The 20,937-nt window shown below is 59.0% G+C and overlaps 1 protein-coding gene across 8 annotated transcripts in view; it reads left to right on the top strand.

Annotated features, from left to right (window-relative positions):
• The window catches only part of ANO1 (anoctamin 1), an 81,360-nt gene that overhangs the window by 27,015 nt on the left and 33,408 nt on the right, over nucleotides 1-20,937 (top strand). For all 8 annotated transcript variants that reach the window (XM_077862759.1, XM_077862763.1, XM_077862760.1 and 5 more), the window contains 5 exons: nucleotides 276-331; nucleotides 3,776-3,817; nucleotides 8,814-8,878; nucleotides 9,526-9,660; nucleotides 13,381-13,541. In XM_077862759.1, coding sequence (XP_077718885.1) covers nucleotides 276-331; nucleotides 3,776-3,817; nucleotides 8,814-8,878; nucleotides 9,526-9,660; nucleotides 13,381-13,541 — 459 coding nt within the window. The remainder of the gene's footprint in view (nucleotides 1-275; nucleotides 332-3,775; nucleotides 3,818-8,813; nucleotides 8,879-9,525; nucleotides 9,661-13,380; nucleotides 13,542-20,937) is intronic.

The raw sequence follows: 20,937 nt of genomic DNA on the forward strand, positions 1-20,937 counted from the left end.
GAATTGCAGGTTCGGGGGTACCTTCTTCCTCCCAGGCGTAACTGTCTCTTGGGGTTTCCTCTGTGTCTTCCTAATTCTGCCGATAGAGCATGTTTTTACCGTCTCCTAGTTGAACCCGGGGAGGAAACACCAGAAAAGTGGCCTGGCTCTGTGTAGCCAGCTGGCTTTGAGAACATTCTGGGCGACTGAGACAGTCCTGGGACTGCTCTGTTTGCAAAGAGAGCGGCGGGAGACGTACCTGGGTCCGTAATCCTCTCTCTGCCTTTATTTTTAAGGTATCACAAGCCTCCTGGCCAACGGCGTTTACTCGGCCGCCTACCCCCTGCACGACGTGAGTAACCTTGACAAAGGGTTTGCGTCTGCGTCATCGGACGCCCCAAATCCCCGCGGGCCACACCCCCAGGGAGCTCTAATTATCCTGCGGTCTGGGCTTCCTGCTTTGGCTCTCCTGTAAATGTCAGCCGCACACAGGCCTTGCCCGCTACGCCGGTGGGGACCGAGCACTTACACCCAGGACATCGTTTCTTGCAGAACGAGCCCACCGAGGCAGGGGCGTTGGTGGCATGAGCCCTGCGGCCAGCTGGTCCAGGAAATGTTTCCCCTGCCCGAGTCTCCCCGGCCGCCCTGCCCCCGCTCTGGCAGAGTGACCGGGGCCCTGTATCTATTTCTGCAGAGCCAGTGGCCCGGCTTCCTGAGCTGGATCCACAAATCCCTCTGGTATCCCCCGACAAATATAGCCTGTGGCCACTGCCGCGCGCTGGCTCGGGGGCTGGGGTGGAGAGGGATGATTCTCCTCTTGTCGTCTCCATGGCAGCAGGGGCTAGGGTTCAGCGGGGCACCGTGAATGCGCTGTGGGGCCCGAGCAGTGTGGGAACCCTGGACAGAGGGCCCTAGAACTTTCCACATGTGTGTTGCCACAAGGACTGGGAGCCACGAAGCAGGAGAGAGCAGTGAAGGGCGGGGCTGGGAGTCAGGGAGCCCAGAGTCTAGTCCTGGCCCCCTTCCTCCAAGGCCCTGGGTGGGGGCAGCCCCTGTCCTCTCTGGGCCTCATGTCCCCATCTGCAAGCGGGGGATCATTCCCAGCGGGCATCAGAGGGAACACGGAAGCGAGAGGGCTTCCCGTAAGAGTCTGGATTGGGCAAACCCAATCGCCAGAAGAGCAAAGGGCCATCCCCCGCCCCGGACCCCTGACTCAGGGTCAGATGCTCAGCTGACCTGCTGCCCCTCATCATTCACGGCAGGAGATGGGGTCGACTGACTGAGCTTCCTGTCTTTGTACCTTCATGCAAGCTGTTCCTTCTGCCTGCATGCTCTTCCCCACCTCCTCTGCCGGCAGCTCCTCCCCTGCTTCCCAGGGAAGGCAAAGCATCCACACAAAGCTGTCCTTTTCTCCCCCACCCCTGCACCTGCACGGCTGGTCTCTCCCTACCCCCTGGCTTCTGATGCTCCCTGTCCCACAAAAATACCACCGTTTGGCCATCATTCCTTGGGCACATGTCTCATGAAAGCCCTGGCACTGGGCACTTTGTAGGTGCTCACTGAACGCAGCACTGATTTGGGTTGGTGTGGAGGAAGTTGCCTTGGCCGGTGACCTGCTGCATGTTTCAGGGGCAGGGCTCAGACCCCACAGGTCCCGGCCAAAGGGGCCTTGGTCACCACCCATCATGGTCCCAGCAGCAGGTGCTCACCTGCCCCACTGCCTCCAGGAAAACGGTGCCTCCCCATCCCAAACTGGGTCTTTCAGCTGCTAAGCCCTGCTGAGCTATTAGGGCCCTTCTGGCCTCCTGCCTGTTTGGAGTCAGCCCTTTAAGGCTTGAAAGGGAAAAAGGGAGAAATTGACATTTCTGAGCACCTGTTGCAGGCAAAAAGCTATGTTTCCTAGGAGCTATTTCTCATCTGACCTGGTGTAGACGGAGCCGCAGGGAGGTCTAATAACTGGCTCCAGGTCACACGGCCGCTGTAGGGGAGCTGGGGCGAGAGCCGGCCCTGGTGGACACGAGGCTACTCCATCCCCTGGCTGTGCCACTGCCTCTTCCTTCCCTGGGGGCCACATGCACCCTCTTCCTGGTCTCCGCCGCCACATTTGTCTGGGGAATCGATTCTTCCAGGAGCCTGACCCATTGGGCCTGTGTCCAACAGTTTATCCCAGGAAAAGCAGCTCCGAGATCCACATCCCAGAAACTCCTCCTGTACCATCAGCCTTGAACCTTATACAGCAGTGGAGAGGCCCTCTGTGTGGGGTCTGGTTCCACCCAACCTACAGGGAAACTGAGGCTGCAGTTGCCCCAGAGGCTTGCCCGGGGTGGGGAGCACACGGCCAGCATCACTCCCAGATTCTTTCCAGCCAGAGTCAGGCCTTTGGGCGTCTAGAGAGAATGCAGAATTTTACCCCTCTGCAGCCGAAGGGTACCTGCCCCGTTCAGTACAAAGCTGACGTTCAAACCTTCGGGAAGATAAGTGGCCCCAAAGCGGTCAGAGTGCAGTTGCACAGCCAGGCTCTGGCACCGAGCTCTTCGCTGCCTGCTGTGTGGTTCTTGCTTTCAGTCTGTCCTCATCCATCTCATGGCTGAGCTGTCCTACGTTGGGGCTTGCTGCCCTCAGTGCGTGGCCCATGGCATCCCTCCCCCTTCCATGGCCGTGCTTACTGTGTCTAATCGTCCTCCGAGAACATCCGTGAGGCACGGTGCTGGGTGCCGTGTGCGGAGTAGGAGTCTGCCCCTAAGGAGTTTCCTGGAATTAGTGCATCGAGCACAGGGAAAGGACTGACATTTCAGCGGACCGCTTGGCGGCTTGGGAGCCTCCATCCTGGTTGGCGTCTGCCACCCTCGAGGTCCCGGGTAGACCAGGTACTGCAGGAATGGTGTGGCTGCCCCGGCCGGGGGAGGACTCGCCAGGAAGGCCTCAGAGGTTGTGCTGGGGGTGGGGGAATCGTAGTGACCCTGGTCTCAGAGCACCTGTGTTCAGAGAGCACGGGGGGCTGGCCTGGTGGCCAAGTGCTCCTGCCTGGAGAAGGCGGAGGGTCCTAGAAGGAGCCGGGGGCTGGAACATGCCCCTGCTGGACTCCAGGGGCCCCAAGAGCTATCGGTGCCCAGTGATCCTCGAGGCCGTTGGCCAGGCCAGGCCAGCACCCCCGGGGCCACACGGGGCCTCTCTGTGGCTGCTCCCACTGGGCCCTCAGTACCAGCTGTTGGCCGGACTGGGTGGACTTCTGACTTTCAGGCCCTCCTTCTCTTCCACTGGATTCGAAGACTTGGATCCAAGTCCCAGGTCTGACCAGTTTAGCTGTCTGTCCCAGAAAAGCCGCTTTGCTCCTCTGAACCTCAGTGTTGCCCTAAGTGGGGTTCTCTAGGCACAGTGACTGTCAAACTTCCTGCCCTGTTGGAGCCCTTGGGAGTAAAAGGGCGCACTGGCTGGCAGGGAGAGCCTCAAGGACCTCCTGACGGGGGGATGCACATTCACCCTATTGAAACAATCCTAACAGCCCCCTGGGACCCCCGTCTTTCATGCTGCCAGTTTCTGGAAGAGCCAGGGGGGTCCTTTCCCGGACGTGGTGGCTGCCCAGCCATGGGGGTGGTGGTGGGTGGGGGCTGGGCTGGGGCCGTGACACCTGCGGAGCCTCCCCGCCAGCCTTCCCTGCCTGGCCTGCGACCTGCTGCCCGGGGTTCTATGTGCGTGAGTGCAGCTGGTGCTTATGTTTGGAAGCCTTGTGGATTTGAGCTCCTCGCCAGCTCCATCAGGCAGTGACGGTTTTCCTTTTCTCCTTTCTCCTGAACAGGGAGACTACGAAGGTGAAAACGTGGATTTCAACGACAGAAAGGTGAGTGGATGCGGAGCGGAGGGCCGCGGGTGGCACAGGGCTACAAGGTGGCCCGTGGGCAGCAGCACTGCCAGTGCCGTCTGGGGGACCGGGCTGAAGTCCGGCCCACCAGGTTGTGTCCCTCTCTGGGTCTAAGAGGTATGGGGGCAGGTTACGGGGCATGTGTGAGGGAGAGGGTGTGCTCCCCGCCAGCCCCAAAACCTGTGTGTCCCTGGGGTGATCGACATGCTGCACCCACGCCTGCGGACACCCGGCCTGATCCTGCGTGGCCCCCGCAGTGGCCAGCCACATGGAGCCACGGCCCCTCCGCACGCCGGGGAGACCTGTGGACGGGGTTCAACGTGGTGTTTCTCAGCTCATTTGACCTGGAACTTTTTCTAATGACCGTGGTGTTCCTGGGGTTACGCTTTGGAGACACAGAGCGAACTGTTTATTCTTCCGTGTTCTGGCTGTTTCTGCATGCCCGGGCTCCCTGCGTCCCCGCCGCCAGCGCGACCACTTCCCCTCCGTCCTCCACGGTGGGTGGAGATGCTTCCCCGAGGACCTCACAATGGTGGCCTTGTCCCAGGTCTCGGGGTGGGAACCTCTGTGTATGGAATGTTCTCCGTCCCTGCCTCCCTCCAGCCCCCCATACGTGTTTTTAAACCTTTGGTACTGGATGCAACTTGCCCGCCCAGGAATCCAGCTGAAGATACTATCAGATTTAGCTTGAAAATGACATATTTGGTTATTTTTAGTGGAACATCTGGCATTCATCTGAGACCCAGCGACTTGCAGAACCCCCATAGAAAGATCCTGCTGGAGAAGCACCGTCCCCTCCCCAGGCCTGTCTGGGCCAACTCTGGCCTCAGAGTCCATCCTCTTCCATCCCTTTGTGGCCACGTGTCTGGCCTCCTCCACCTACATATGCTTCCTCCTTGGGCACCAGCAACCCCCTTTCAGGCCTAATTCAGTCCTCCTGGTCACAGGCCACTGAGGCCTTCTCCTCACCTGCCTCCCTGGCCACCTGACTAACCTGAGACGACTCAGCCAGTAGTCACCTGCTGCCAAAACTATCTCTGATTCAGTTGCTTATTCAGGAGCTACTTACTGAGCACCACTGGGCTCCAGACCCAGCAAACATGACTCTGGGTTTATCCAGACCCACCTGTTCCCTCTGCCTGGAACGCTGCCCACCCTCCACCACCCCCACCCCCAGCCCCACTGAATTTAATGTCCCAGCTGTGTGTACCAGGCCTGGTCCATGGGGGAAGTCCAGGAATATTGGATGGATGGATGGATGGATGGATGGATGGATGGATGGATGGATAGTTGGATGGGTAGTTGGATGGATAGATGATGAGTGGGAATAGATGGGTGGATGGATGGATGATGGGTGGATGGGTGGATAGATGGATGGATGGATGGTTGGATGATGGATGATAGATGGGTGGTGGACAGATGGACGCATGGATGAGTAGTTGGATAGATGGATGAGTGGGGATGAATAGGTGGATGGTTGGATGATGGGTAGATGATTTGATGATGGGTAGATAATGGGTTGGTGGATAAGATAGAACAGATGGAGAAGGGAGGAAGGAGGAATGTCCCAGATAGGTGTTTGGGTCCTAACTCAGAGCTTTGGAGAACTTCTCATTCTCTCGTGTGGCTCCATCTTAAGTGACCTGGTTCTGAGTACTTTGTTTTTCCCAGGGACAAAATCCATGGCTCCCCCATGATTGGTCCCATCAGTGGTGGGGTTCCCTCAAGTGCCTGGTCCTGCATACATCACAGAATGGAAAGAGGGCTGCAGCCGAGCCAACGCCACTTTCCTGTGCTGAGCGGGAGGAACAAGGGCATAAGTGGGAAGGCTTAAGCAAGAGGCAGGCCGAGGCCAAGGCTGAGCCATGGTCACAATAGTCAGCTTGGTCCTTGGGTCATAGACACTCGGGGCCCTTGGGAGTGAGCATTCCATCGTCCAGGGACGTGGAGCGGGGGAGTTACTCCAGATGTGGATTGTCTCCCTCCCTGTGGGGACCCTGACCTGTCATTACTTCTTCCCTTTCCTCTCTCCCTCCTTCCTCCCATAGTTATGTACTGGGGCCCTGTTTGAGGCTCTGGGGATAGCACGGACCAGGTGAACCTGGGCCTCCATTCCAGAGGGAGACAGCAAGGGGCACATACACACATAGTAATTCATGACACCGTCCGTGCCTTAGTGGGCCTGCCCAGCCGTGTGGGCTCAGCTGGGAGGTTTGGGCCAGAGAAACCCCAGTGGACCCCTCTGCGGTCCAGGGTCACTGTGGCTGGAGCCACCAGCCCCCCGTTGGCCACCTCCCACCCTGCTTGCGAGGCTGAGGTGCACCCTCGGAGCTCTGCCAACCGTAACAGGGAAATCTTAAGTTTGATTTCTTTACACTGCCAGCTGCAGGGTGATTGATGTTTCCTTCTTGGCAGGAGGAACCTTCCACGGATGTAAAGCAGTTGTGTAGAAAGCCAGGGTGTACCCCCAGCTGTCACATCTCCCCCGTGAATGGTGGCCGGCCCGCCGCAGGCCTGGGAACACAGGGACCAGTGTGACGTGGCTGTGCCTTTGAGGGGGCCTTCCATCCCCCGGCACTGCCTCTGTCTCCCTCTTTCCCTCCCTCCTCCGCCCCCACCTCTGGTGCGCCTCCCAGCCTGTGTGTGGTCTGCACCAGCAGCTTGATTTCAGCAGCAGGGAGGAAGCTGCCCAGGTCAGCGATGGCCGCTCTGCTTTTCCAGAGGTGCTGTGCATGCTCATCAAAGCTTGCCTCTTACAGAGTGAAACGGGAGGGGGAGGGAGGCTTTTCATTGTCCTCTGCATAACCAGGCCTGACCAGATGTGGCAAGCTCCAGCTCTGTGGCTTTCTCAAGGGCATGAGCCCTGGGGACCCCCCCTTGGACCTGGGAGGAGGGACAGCTTCCACCAGAGTAATGGAAGCCACGGGCTCAGAGGGAAGGGTCTGCCCTGAATGCCCAGCAGGGCTCAGAGGCAGGGGGCCTGACCAGACCCCACCCAGGACCCCCACTGGAGGCCCAGCAGAGCCCACATCCCTGCACAGGAGTGGCACCTTGAACTCCTGTCTGTCTCCTCCAAGACGGGGTGGGGCGGGGGGCATGCTCCCTGCTTCCTCAGGAGGCCGCAGAGGCCACCTACCAGCAGCCAGCCTTGCTGTTCACCCTTCAGAATGTGGGCCTTGCTCAGTAATCCTATCGTAGCACTTGCAGAAAGACCTAAAACCTAGAGAACTCCTCTTACCGCGATCAGAGCAGGGAACACCCAGGCTCCCGATAGCAAGGTACACTTGCACTCTCCTAAGGATGTGTCTTGCTTCTCTAACGCTTCCCTCCTTTGCTGAAGACACGTTGTGTGTTGGCTTTTAAGGAAGCACAGCACTTGTGTTTTCCTGCGTGTTATTTCTCAGAGCTGACAGCCTGGTCTGCGAAAGCAGGACCCCTCCCGGTGAGCCTCTTGTTAATTTTCAGAGAATTATGTAAAGATCTCTGTGTGCACATAATGCCACGCCATCGGCTCCGGACCGTGGAGAGGTGGGGGGCAGGTGCATCCGTCAGCGCAGGCTGCTACAACAGAAGACGCAGGCCAGGGCTGAAGCCTCAGACGTTCATTGTCTCCCGCTTCTGGAGGTTGGAAATCTATGGGTCAGCAGGGTTGCGTTCAGGGAAGGGCCCTCTCCCTGGCTTGCAGACGGCTGCCTTCTCGCCTTCTTGCTGGGTCCTCCGTGGATACGTGGAAAAGAAGCGCTAGCATCTCTCATTTTATAAGGACCCCTGTCCTGTCAGGTCAAAACCTCACCTATGCATCTTCATTCAGCTGTAATTGTGTCTGCAAAGACCCCGTCTCCAAATACAGTCCCATTAGGATTAGGACTTCATGGTGATGAATTCTGGGGGGATACACACATTCAGTCCAGAGTGTAGATCGTTTGGGGTGATGATATGAAACGGTGTGTTGTCAGGGGGCCAGAGCAGAACATGAGTATAGGAGATGCCCCCCCCCCCCACCGCCCCAAGTTTTAAGTTTAAGTATTAAGAGAAAAGAAGAGGATGCAAGGCAGGCTGCAGGACACCTGCAGCCCAGGGAGCCCGTTGGGGCCTTCTCTCACCTGTCTCCCACCCATTCCCAGTCTGATGCCAGCAGGGCCGGGTGGCCAGGCACAGGGGGTCCTAGCTGTGTGGCTTAGGCTTTGAGTTAAGGCTGGTAGAGCACCAGCAACCCACACGGGTGGGGTTTCTTTTTTAACACCCCCAATCCCAACGTGCCGTCTTACTTAGGATACTACTCTCTGCGTGTTCATACAAGGCTTTCCATCCATCAGGCTCATTACCATCCCTGCCCAGAGCCTGGGGGGTAATGGGGTGTGTGTCGACTTCATTTATTTCACTAAGCCGTGTTAATCAGACAGCCCATCTCAGGAGAGAAACGTCAAGCTCTCTTTGCACCCCATGAGAGCTTTTAAAATTCTAGCCCCTGGTAATTCTCTGCTGCAGAGCCTGGTGGTCTCTGTCCTTTATAAAGAATGCCATGGCGTCTGACAGGGACAACCGGGATCCCTAAGTGGAAAAGTCTCACAGAGTCAGGCCATTTTAGATCAATTCCAGATCAGATCATGAAGAGTGGGGCTTCCATAATGATTCCAGAAGCTTCTGTCCCATGTAGCCTGTTCTTGCTCAGGGAGCCTCCCGCCGGCCTCCAGCCCCAGCTCAGCTGCCCCGTGGGTGGGTTCTTTGAGACCCTTACTGGAGCTGAAAGTTTCATGTGGGTTTGTCCTGCCAGGCAGGGTGGGAGCCCCGGAGCTCCGGGCCGTGTCACCATGCTCCCCTCTGAAAGCCCAGTGCCCAGCACAGTACCAGGCACACGGCCGGCTCTCAAGAAGTGTTTGTTGACTAAATGGGTGCTGTAGCCGGGAGCTGACCACACCAGCCCTGGGAGGCTCAGCCCCATCTTCACGAGCTCTTACCACTTGCTCTCCCCCAGCTCCTGTACCAAGAGTGGGCGAGCTACGGGGTCTTCTATAAGTACCAGCCCATCGACCTGGTCAGGTAAGAGGGGATGCCAGGTAAGAGGGAGTGGGCCTGGCTGCTCAGAGGCTGTGGGAGGCAAGTCCCTGGTTTGGCGTCTGTTGGTTTTGACCTCACTGAATACTTGGCACCTGGGAACCTGTCTGAGGTTGAGGAGCCCTGGTCACCCATAGATTTGCTGGAGAAAGGGCTCTGGGTGGCCGATGGGGCTTGAGAGGAAGGAGAAAGCTGTCCTCTCTCCAGGGGCAGGAAGAGGAGCAGATGTGTGTCCTGTAGGGACTTGTAAACCCGAGTCCAGCCCATGAAAATTATTAAGCTCCTGAAGGCACCAGAGGCACGTAATGTGAGGAGGGTTGGTTCTCATGGCACCTCCAGGCCAGAGTTCTTTCCCACTCCTACGCTGAGTGGGGTTTGGGACGAAGCCCTCCACGCCCCCAGCCTGCATGTCACACATGGGATGGCCCACCTTCCCAAGGACGCCGAGGACAGGGGCACCCCCCACCTGCCGGCAGGGCCCAGAGCCCCCACCCACACCCTCTGAGCCCTGCTCTGAAGAACCCTGGGCCCTGTTGGAGCTGTTCCTTGCTGGGCAGGGGGGTGCTGTGCTTCCCACACTGGTGTGCAGTGAGCATCAGCTTGTCTCTCTTTGGCTTTGGCCTGTGGTGCAGGAAGTACTTTGGGGAGAAGATTGGTCTATACTTCGCCTGGCTGGGTGTGTACACCCAGATGCTCATCCCTGCGTCTGTTGTCGGCATCATCGTCTTCCTGTACGGATGCGCCACCGTCGATGACAACATCCCCAGGTAGGCACATCCCTCCTCCACACACGTTCTGCTCTCGGAGAAGCTGCATTCCCCTTTGCGGGCCCTGTGTCCCTACACTGGGCCCCCAGCAACCCCCAGACCCCCAGGAGAGTGTGGGGGCCTTTCTGAGCACAGACGCCCCCGGAGACTCTCTCGTCTGGGGGAAGATGTAAAATAACCGTCCAACTGCTTTTCCTCCTTGGAAGGTTTTTTTGCCCTCTTTTAAGAGGTTTTAGTTAAGTGACAGGGAAATGTGCTGCTTCCTAGTGAGCCCAGGCGATGAGACAAAGGGCTCTGCCCAGGTCCCTCCGTGGACTCAGCCCCCTGGGTCCCCCATCTCAGCGCTGGCTTCCCTCATCCCTGGGGAAGGGTGGGGGGGCCCGGGAGGTTTTGCAGGGACAGAACTAGAACTGACTCTCCTGCTGCTGCTCACCACAGGTTACGTCAGGCATGGGGAGCTCCTGGAGGAAGGCCGGGGGCCCCCAGACGGCCTGGCCTTGTGCTGGGGTGTGGTTCTCCCAAAGTGGCAGCCAGAACATGAGTCAAGCGGTGGGAGGCCGGGGGCCACGGTCCCCCGTGTGCAGGGGAGTGTCCTGTCTCCCAGCTGTGTGCCCAAGCCCGAGCCCTGAACCAGAGGCGACTGCATGGTGTGTCCAGCACGACAGCCCCCCCACCTCCATCAGGGACCCTGCTGACAGGCCCTGCCTTCCAGGCGCGTGCATCTCTCAGGGACCAAGTCCGAGGACTTCAGTCCCATTGTATTTCTTACAACTCAGCCCAGCGTCTCCAAAGCAGCGCTGTGGCTTGGAAAATTCATCTGTGGTTCCAGTCTGTAAAGATCAAACGGGTCCCTTACCTGGCCAAGAGACTGGCTCATTATGGCTCAGCGGCACAGAAGGGCCATATCCGGCAAATTTTTGTGTAAATGATGCTTTGATGCATGAGTAACACCTAAAATATTCCACCCACCCAGGATCAAAACGTCAAAGGAATCTGGCTTCCGTCCCCTCCAGGGCTATTTTGGGCATAGACAGGCCAGAGGAAGCCTGTCCCTCTGTTGGCTAATGTGACATGAGGCCGCGGCACTTGGGTCGGACAGTGACTATAGGTGTGATGGGTCTTCAGCTCCAAAGCTCCAAGGGACATGGCCCGTAGAAGGGCCCCTGGGGGCTTCACCAGCCCCCCTGCCTCCCTTCCCTGGAGGCTCCACGCAGCCAGCGGGGCCTCGGCCAGGAGGCTCTGCCCGGGCAGGCCTGCCCTCCCCAACCAGGGCTCCGAGGTCCCCTAGGCCAGGCCGTCGCCACCTCCCGACACACGGCCAGGGATGCAGACCACCTTGGCCACTGCCTCGTTGGTGCCTCGGGCGAAGTGGGAGGTGTACGTCCCCTTTGGAGTCTGATCCACCGGGTCTGCAGGGAAGCCAGCAGCCGGCCACCCCCGCCCTGCCCATCCCCTCCACAGCAGACCTTCCCGTTCCTTGTCTTTATTTTGGCTGTGGGTCGTGAAGGGCGAGGCGGAGGGTGTCAAACCAGCCGAAAAAGGCTTTTTGTCTGGCTAGCCTTGTTTATGCCAACGGGGAGGAGGGCTGGGCGGCGGGCAGTACCCCCCGCAGGCAGAGCTGCAGGGCCTGGCCCCCGCCCCCTCTGGGCTCTGGGCCCTGCACACACACACCCTGGCCAGGTCACCAGGGCCCCAGGAGGCCCAGCGACAGTGGGGGCTTTTGTCAGCACCTCCCCCCGCCCCACAGCAGCTGTACTCGGTTACCCCCGGGATAGTAACGGTGAGCACCACTGTTCTGGGGGCTTCCTGTGTGTTCCCTGGTTTAATCCTCCCGACAGCATGGATGTTCTTCATTCCCAGCACCCCCATTCTACAGATGAGCAAACCGAGGCCCGAGGAGTCTGTATGACCTGCCCTAAGCCACACAGATCACACAGGGTAGAGCCCAGCACTGAACCCAGAGCTGGCTGGCCCCCCCGCCCGTGTGTGCCGGCCCCTCTTCCACGCATGCACACACTCCCACATGCATGCACATGCACGCTCACTTCCCCAGGCGCTCCGAGGCAGCAGCCTCCTCACCATGATCATCTTTCCATCTCCATGCCTGACACAGTGCCTGGTACACACGCATGTACACAGTGTTTTCACAGCGTAACTGAGAAGTGAGCCCGAATGCCCACCGCGCCGGCATGGGGGTCCCCGAGAGCCTTTCAGCAGGTGTTCCGCTATGGGCCAGGTCTGATCGTGTGTGTAAGTTCACCGTGCATCCAGAAATAAGGAACAAAAACACCCCCTGCTTCAGCCCCCGGGAACGAGCACTCCTGCCTTGTGTCTATTATAGCTCGGTGTCTTATCCAAGTCAGCAGACAGGAGGAAGTTCAGGGCAGGCCAGAGCTGGAAGGGCCTTACTCTGGTCCCTCTCCTCATCTTCCAGAAGGAGAAACTGAGTCTGAGGCTCAGGGGCCTGGCCAGGGGCACAGAGGGCAGGAATAGCCACAGAAGGACCCAGGAGCAGTGTGTGAGAGCCATGCAGGGCTTAGGCTTTACAGATAGAGAACAGGGCCCAGTCCCCACTCTGCTGTATGACCCTAAGCACGTTACTTCCCCTCTCTGGGCTTATTTCTTCATTGATGAATATGGGGTCATAGTAGCCCCCAAAGCTGGTCTGGGCCAGGTGGATGCTCTTGCAGGCTCCTGCTCACACAGCTGATGGCCTTTGAGTGTTGGTATCTTTGAGTATCAACAAGAGAGGGCCTGTGTGCCAGGGTGCTGGTGGAGGAGGGAAGCCACTGGGCATCGTACAGCCCCCCTCTCGTCTCTCTGCAGCAGCTGGGCTCTGGCCCCAGACTTTATGTTTGCCCAGCAGGCTAACAACCTGTGTTGAACGGGACCCACCATCCCAGCCAGGCACCCCTTGGCTCCTGAGCGAGCCCTGCACAGTGGTGTCCCTTGCCTGGACCACCCGTCGGTGCATTCCTTCCAACCCAGCTATCTGTCTCCTCTCTGCATCCCAAGCGTCCCCTGAGGCAGATGCCCGGGCCTCACCCGAGGCCAGCTGCCCCATGGCATCCCTGCCAGGACGACTGAGCCTATATGAACGGCAGTCTGCATAGTGCCTGAGATGTGCAGGGACACGGGAGGGGCACAGCGTGTCTATGGCTTCACCTGTTCCTCTTGCTATCCTCCGGGGCCTTACAGCATGAGCACCCAGACAGCACCCGCTGTTAGCACAAGCCCGGACAGTGCCCAGCTAAGAGAGGATGCTGGCCATGGGCCCCTGGCTTCTCCTAGAGGTGGCTCCCATACAGGCTGTGGGTCCTGCTGCCTCAGGTTCCCCCATGAAGTGAGCACTCAGCAAGTCCGGACAGGCCCACACCCAGAGTCAGCTGCAGAAATTGCAGGCCTCATGCAAAATGAAAATGCAAGAGCCTTGTTCAAAATCATTAAGAATTTTAAGGTGGTAACAGAGACAGGAAGTCAAGCTCAGGCCCTTCTGAGCTCAGGGATCCTTGGGATTGCATGTGTCACCTGTGTCCGAAGCTGGTCCTGGAGAGAGAAGGGACATGGACACCAGCTGCAGCTGGCCGGCGTGCCTTATCGGTGTCACCTCACCAACCCGCTGCTCAGGACCAGCACTCTGTCCCACCCCCGCGTGGCTCCCAGCACAGAGTTCCTACGTGTCCTCACCTAGGGACTTACAGGCTGATCCCTGTCTTGCAGCATGGAGATGTGTGACCAGAGACACAACATCACCATGTGCCCGCTGTGTGACAAGACCTGTAGCTACTGGAAGATGAGCTCAGCGTGCGCCACGGCCCGGGCCAGCCACCTCTTCGACAACCCCGCCACTGTCTTCTTCTCCGTATTCATGGCCCTCTGGGGTAAGCAGAGCACGGCTGCCCCGGGTCTGTCGGCAGAGAGCAACTTCGGATGGGTTCCTACATTCCCTTCCTTCCTCCTTGTTTGCACAGGCAGCAAACATTCACCAGGAATGAAAGCGGGAGGGAGGGTCGGGGGAAAGGACACCCTGTTGTATCTGCAGGTGAGCAGGTCTGTGCTGTGTTCCAGATGCAGACTGGTCCTTCTGACCCACGTCTTAGGAACAGCAGAGAAGGGTGCTTTGCTCTGAGAAATGGGCCCTCTTTCCTGGGACAAGGATCATTGCCCAGGAAGGCAGCTGCTTGAGCACCGAGAGGGCCTGGTGGTGCTGGGAAGGCCCTGGGGCACATCTCTCATTGGGTCTGCGCAGCCCCCCTGCAGGCTCCACATGCCCACTTTACGGGGAAGGACGTGGAAGCACAGAGATAGTTGATGTGAGTTTCCCAGGGTCACTCGGCTCCTGGGTGTCCAAGACCAGGATCAAACGTGCGGTTTCCAGAGCCCATAGCCTTAAACCCTAGACTCCACTGCCGCCCCAAGTCCAAGGCACCCAGCTCCTCCTCTGGGGACGCTTCCCTACTTCCGTACCTGACTCAGACTCTGGGGGCCTGGGAGGCTGGTGATGGAGGTAGCTAGATGCATTTCTGCAGGTGTTTTTTGATCAGGAGACTGGTCCGTTCCCTCCTCTGTAGCCCTGTTAGAGCTTTGCCAGGGGGGGATTCAGGGTTCGGCCCCCCAGCAGCAGCATGCTGAGCTGTCCCCTGAATGCCATAGTCCGATCCTTGCCTCCAGAGACTCCCATCTAGAGGAGATGGAGCTGGACACAGAGAGGCCAAGATGCCTGCAGGAGTAAGTCAGGACAGCCTTCCTGGAAGAGGTGTGAGCCCCTCCAGCATGTTCTGAAGATGTCGAGGGCAGAGGTGCTGGGCATGTGAGGTGTGGGGACTCAGTGTAGAAACAGAGGGGCCTGGCAGCAGCCGGGCTGGCACCTCATGGAGCCTCACTTCGCTGCCGAGGGGCCTGTGCCTGGCTCTGCACGCTCAGCATCGTCCCCGTGCACGGTGGGTGTGCCAGGGGCGGTGGCAGCGGGCTCAGGAGCCAGTCACAGAGGCTTCGGTTCAGGCACTCCATTGCTGAATGCAGTGGGTCGTCGGTGACATGCCAAAGCCCTGGACTGGGGAGAATTTTTCAGAATCTTGGAATCCTCGAGGTTGGGACATGAGCTTCTCACCTCGGCAGCCGCCCCAGGGAGGCTGGCAGCTCGGGGAGTCTCACTGCAGGAAAGGAGGGACCGTGGAGGCAGAACCAGCTTCCCTGCGCCGCTGGCAGCCTCCCTCCCCGCCCGAGAGGGTCTGTTCAGCCCGAGGTGTCAGCAGGGGACATGTCAGCGAGGAAGGGAGCTGCAGGCGTCTCAGGGCCCAAGGGTGCCGCCTGGCCCCATCTCCCTGGAGTGGGGAGGCTCAGGGTTGGCTGAGCCTGAGGTCTGGAGGTAGAGAGTGCAGGCAGAGGAGGGAAGGGCTGAGCAGCCAGGCTGGCTCCTCGGTCACATGTCCACACTCACTGGAAGCTGAGTGGGGGGTGACTGGCAGTGGCCGCCAGCTCTGGGACGGGTCCTGGCGAAACTGTGAGCTGGAGCATCTTGCCTCGCATGCTGGGCACCCACCTCCCCACCTGGGATCTAGAGCGCAGCCTGGTGTCCTTAGCAGGAGCGCCCACCCAGGAGTCTCCCTCCCCGAAGCCTCGGCTGCGACCCCATCCTTGCTGCTTGGGTGTGGGTGGTTCCCCACAAGCACCCTCCGGTGGGCCCCTGAGCCCATGTGGCTGCCAAGCCAACATCCACCAGTGGTCCATGGGGTGACCGTGACCTGACCTGCTAGATGGTTCGGTGCCCCTCTGACTGTCCAGGCCACCCAGTGGGCATTTATACCCTTGGGACTCAGGCTTCAGCTATGCCCCTTCCCTGCCTCATCCCTGGAAATGTCAGCCTCCTCATCTGTGAAGCAGCATGGCAGGGATCAGAGGTCCTGGCCGCAGAGCATCCACCAAGCTGAGCACGTGGCTGACTCACTAGGGGTCCTGTGCCATCATCACACCCACGGTGGCACTGCCTACACGTGGGGCGATGTGAGGAGTAAAGATGTTCGTGACAGTGCCTGGCTGGAAGAGGGTTGATCAGTTTTATGAGGTGCCTGTGTTTGGGGAAGCCAGGAGGCAAAACTGATGTGTCTGCTGTCCTTGGAAGATGACAATCCAGGATTCAAGCAGGAGCAGCATGTGCAAAGGCCTGGTGGTAGGGGTGCAGGGCCTGGTGAGGCAGCCTCTGGGGGCAGAGAGCAAGGGGAAGGGTGCAGGGGGAATCCCAGAGTCCCAGCAAGGGCCTACCGTAAAGAGCTCAGTGTTCTCACTGAGGAATCAAGAGCCAGTTGGCCTGCAGTATCGAAGGTGTTTTTGTGTCTTATCCTTGAGTCAAAGACAGCAAATGTAAGGAGCAGCTTGGGAAGAAGTGGAAGGAGGGCTGACCCAGCTCCGACAGGGACAGTGGCCAGGGCTCTTCCTCAAGACCAGACGGAGCTCCTTGGCAGGTGCTTGGGCCAATGGTGAGAAGCCAGGTTATCCCCAGGGGCCACAGTGTGGCCGGTCGGGGAAGGGGGCCCATGGGAAGGACTAGAGCAGCAGTCAGGAGACCTTGTCAGCCCCTCCCCAGCCCCAGGCTCCCCAGTTTTGTCCCACCTATCCCCACATTCCCCATGGGAAACCCTAAAAGGAACCCAGCCCCCAAGCCCCAGGTGATTGTCTTTCCAAAGGTTTCCCCGACAGAGAAGGACACTTTGGTCGTGACAAAGGTGCTTTGTTTCCGCTCTCCTGCGGGCCTTTCCCGGGGTTGAGGAGAAGGTGGCAGGCATGGCTGGGCCAGCTTCGTGTGAAGCACGTGGGGTACAGTTGCAGCCCCCACCCCACGACGAATGGGGCATCGGCCTCAGGGGTCCTGCCTGTCCGGCTGTAGCCTCAGGGTGGGGAGGAAACTGGCCCCCTGAGTCCCCGCACACACACGTCCTCCTGGGGACAGAACATAAGTCGCAGGTGCACAGGTGCAAGGCACCGCTGTGGGCCACTTCCTCGCTGTGGTGAGAGGCCAAGGGAGGCCGGGAACGGGGCACAGGCTGGGATCCCGAGCTTTCAGCTGAAAGACATCAGTCGCAAGCGTTCCGCGCCAGGCGCCAGGCCAGCTCGTGCTGCAGGAGCCCTGAGAGCTCCATTGGCTTCTGGCCATCGCAAGCTTCATCTCAGAAGTACGAGCACCCTCTTCGTCACCTGCAGAAACACACACGGGACGTACGTGGGGGGCTGCACTTCCTTCTTGGGCCATCGTCATCCCCGTGCGGATGCGGGTTGTGCCCGAGCCTCAGAAAGGTGGGTCCGTGACCCCCCAGCTGTCAGGAGGAGGCTGGCCAGTCTTGTCCCTCTCCCCCCAGGCTCAGAATGGCTCTGAGCGCCCGCAGCCTGCGCACACTCGGATGATAGAGAGTATCCAGGACTATGTCCCCACCCCAGCTCCCAGAAGCTCCTGCCCCGACCCGGCCCAGCCCTGCCTCCCGACTAGGCTGGGGCTCTGGGCTCATCGGTCCCACTTGTTGGAGCGAACAGCCTGGACCTAAATGCATAAAATCCCACAGTCTCCCTGTAGTTCTCACCCTGGGGCCCCCACAAGACAGGATGGTTACCCCAGGATGAGGGCGCAGCGAGGGAGGTGCCTGGACACAGCACCCTTGCTGGAGGACCCTCCCTCGGGTGCCCACCCCACGCTTGCCTGGCCCTGAGCCGGTCTGCAGGTTTTGCACAGTGCACGCCTCCCCTGCCTCCCTTAGGCTTGCCTTAGCTTTAAAAAGACAGCAGGTCTTTTACAGATTTTTACATTTGGAGATTCATCTGTGGGATTTGGGGAACACGGGAGTTCTGCTGGAAAGATTTGACACTTGTTTTGTGCAGTGAGGACTGGGGAGCCAAGAGAGGGACTTTCCAGCCAGCACCACGGGTGTGTGACCGGCATCAGCAGGCTCGTGTTGGCAAAGACAGGCGCTTGGGAGCACGGACTGTGCTAGACTCTGCCTTGCAAGGTACAGGCACAGAGCAATGAGGTGGCGCCTGCGTCCCAGGACGTCTGCTCAGAGTGGGAGCCAGGCATGTGCAGAAATAAGCATAGCCTCATGATAAATCCCATCACGTCTCTTGGTGGACAAAGGCAGTCTTCCAAACAAGACCATCAATAAAATCCTAGGTCACCAGCTCAGCACAGGGAGAGATTTCCAGCGGTGAGCACTGTGTGAGCCAGCCAGGGAGGTAGTGAGCACCCTGCTCCAGGAGGCATTCAAGCTGTGTTGGAAGACCCTTTGCTGTGGTTATTGCAGAGCTTGGGGAGGTGGTACCTATGTGTGGTTCCGCTGCCCACCCTCGTCTCTCTGGACCCTGGGTCCGCCGGGAAACACCTCCGAGCCACCCCCACACCACCCTCTGCTCCTCATTTTCAGCCTCCCTGGCCTTCCTCAAGACCTCAGCACTGGTGTGCGCTCTCCTCCCCACTGCCTCTCTGGTCTGGGCCTGGGAAGCTCCAGGCGGAAGCTGGAACACCTGCTGGCCGGGCGCACAGGCCTGGGTCCCTGCCCTGAGCTGGGAAGGTTCACTGGGCAGCGCATTCGAGCCCCCGGGGGAGCTCAGCTTGCACAGACTGTCAGCTTGACGCTTGGGTCCGATCCATACCCAGCAGGGTGGGCTCTCTCCCAGGAAGATGCAGTGAAGTGGTTAATGGTGCCGCAGATCCCAGGCCAGACTCAGGTTCAGATCTCTTAGCTCTGTCACCTAGCAGCTGTGTGACCTCAGGCAAGTTGCTTCTGCTCTCTGAATCCCCAGGCGTAAAATGGGGGTAATAATATAAGCCACTCTGAGGGGTGTTGGGAGCCTCAAATTTGTCATTCCTTGTGACATCCTCGGGGCTGTGCCTGGTGCCAGGTGTCATATTGTGTTCACTGGTACGTGGGTTCGGTGAACACTTGCTTATTGAATATGAGAGAAGAGCCTGGACCCTGGGAGGCTGGAGCCCAATATAACCCTGTGCTTGGGGATGTCTGTCCGTGATGTGGCTTCACCCCATCCAAAAGAGAAGACCCACTTCCATTAGGCTCTCTGCCAGGCACCGTGCTGAGCATCGTGCGTGGGGTGACTCACTGATGCCCTGGTTGCCACAGGAGGTGGGTAGCTTTATTGCCCCATTTGACAGATGAGCAAATGGAGGCAGCTTTCCCAGGCTTACACCAGAGATGAGAGGCAGAGGCAAGAGTGGAGTCCAGCACTCTGGTTCCCCGGCCCCGGGCATGGGCACCTGTCCCTCCTCCCTCTGCCTGCGGGGTTAACCTGCTCTCGCCGACATGCCCGCTCGACACAGGCCTTCCTCCTCCTGACGAGATTATCTCAGATTTATCCTCACCTGGACAGCTCCCCCATCTGTCCCCAGACGCGCCTCCGTCCCCCTGAGAACCTGCATTGAGGGCTGACTGTGTGCCAGACCCTGGGCAGGAGCCCTGCATACAGTGACCTCAGTGGTGACCCAGGAGCCCTGGAGGGAGGGTCAGTTGTTATCCTCGGATGAGGACCCCGCAGCCCAGAGAGGGAGCGCGGCTGCCCGAGACCACACAGCTAACAGCTCTAACGGACATAACACGCCCCGCCAGGCCCGTCGGCTCTCCAGCTCTAAACCAGTGCCCGGTCACCTGTCTCCATGCAGACCTGCTCCAGGCTCCGTCCTGTGCCCTCCTGGGGGAGCAGAGGGTCTCCCAGAGGCGGCCGTGAGGGGTGGGCAGGCAGGGAGGCTCACCCGGCCAGGACCGAGCGATCTCGTCCGATTCTGAGCACCTGCTCAGGGCAGCCAGCGTGCGGGGTTCACACTTCTTTATCAAGCACCTGCTGTGTGCAGAGCAGGGCCACGTAATGGCCTCAACGGTGTTGGCCGGCCCTTACCAGCTCCCCATCCTTGAGAGCAAAACGTGATTCCCTCCCCGCAGGTTGTAGGGAAGGGGGCGAATCTGTGCTTCTGCTGGTTGCCTCTCCCCGTACACACACACACACACATACACACACGCCCCTTCAGCTTCACCTCCACCTCCACCTCCACCACGGGACACAGCAACGTGCCCGTCTGTCAAGTGCATGTTCGGTCTGCATGCTCTCTTTGGGGGGAAAAGATAACAAAAAAGCCACACCACTCCTGGGAAGCGCTCACTTTAGGAAGAAAGGAGCTTATTATAAATCAAGACAGAAGTAACAGGAAAGAGCCTGCGGGCTTGGGAGGTGGTGGTGCCATCAGCCCCAGCCAGAGGTGGAGGGAGAGGGAGCGGGAGACGCCCCCCTCAGTTCCCCGCCCCCCCCCCCCCCCCCCCCGCCTGCACAATCACTGTCTAGCGTAATTAGCAGAGACCTCGAGGTTAGTTCCCTTTTAAATCCCTTATTCAATTATTTGTTTGTTGCCCTCCAGGGGCTCGTCTTCCCATTGGTGTGTCTGCTTTCCTGTGTCCTTTCTTCTCCTGTCCTCCAGCTGCTAACATTTCTGCTGGCTCGATGACAGATCCCGGACCTGCCGCTGCCCGCAGCAGGAGCCGGCCGTGTCGCCGTCCCCTGCACAGTGGGGCCCGCTGGCCCAGGCGCTGAAGCACCGGTCCTAGAGACGCCAGCTTGCTGCCGCCTGGGATTTATGACATTTCAAAGCCTCCAAGAAGGTGTCACACAAAGCAACTTTGAGCCCCATTTAGCTATTTGCTAGGATCAATTTTCTGAAATTATGGCATAATAATGGGGTTTTAACTGCTTGTCAGTTCCACGCAGAACAAAGGAGGTTGTTTGGTTTGAGTCCGGCTGCAAGAAGCTGCAGGAGGGTGGCCCCCATCTTAATGAAATGGTGGAGGTGTGGTTGAAACCCCTCCAGGGCTGTGCCCAGCCAAGCACCCCGAGCCAGATGGGGGTGTAGACACAGCTCCTTTGTGATTCTTGCTGGAATTAAATGGCCAGAGGAGACTCGGGAGTTAATTAAGTCTCTTTGGGGGGCGGGTAAATAAATGGGGTGCCTGGTGACTCAGGGAGCCCCGTCTCTACTGCTTGCTCAGAGAGCTCCTGCTGGTCCTGCAGCTCCCAGGGGAGGCATCTCTGGTCCCCACCCGGAGGAGGAGAGGTGTGCGGCTAGCAGACACTTGGGGCATTGGGAGCCAGAGGTTCACAAAGCCGGTCTCTGCCCTTGGGGGTGACATTGTAAGGAGGACGCCCCCTGGCCTGTGGAGCGAGCATCTGAGCCCTGCCTGCCCCCAGGGGTAGTAGAGATGAGACAAGAGGTGGATGGAGGAAAGTAGGCCAGACGAC

The sequence above is a fragment of the Canis aureus genome, chromosome 21, assembly GCF_053574225.1.
Source record: "Canis aureus isolate CA01 chromosome 21, VMU_Caureus_v.1.0, whole genome shotgun sequence".
NCBI lineage: Eukaryota > Metazoa > Chordata > Mammalia > Carnivora > Canidae > Canis > Canis aureus.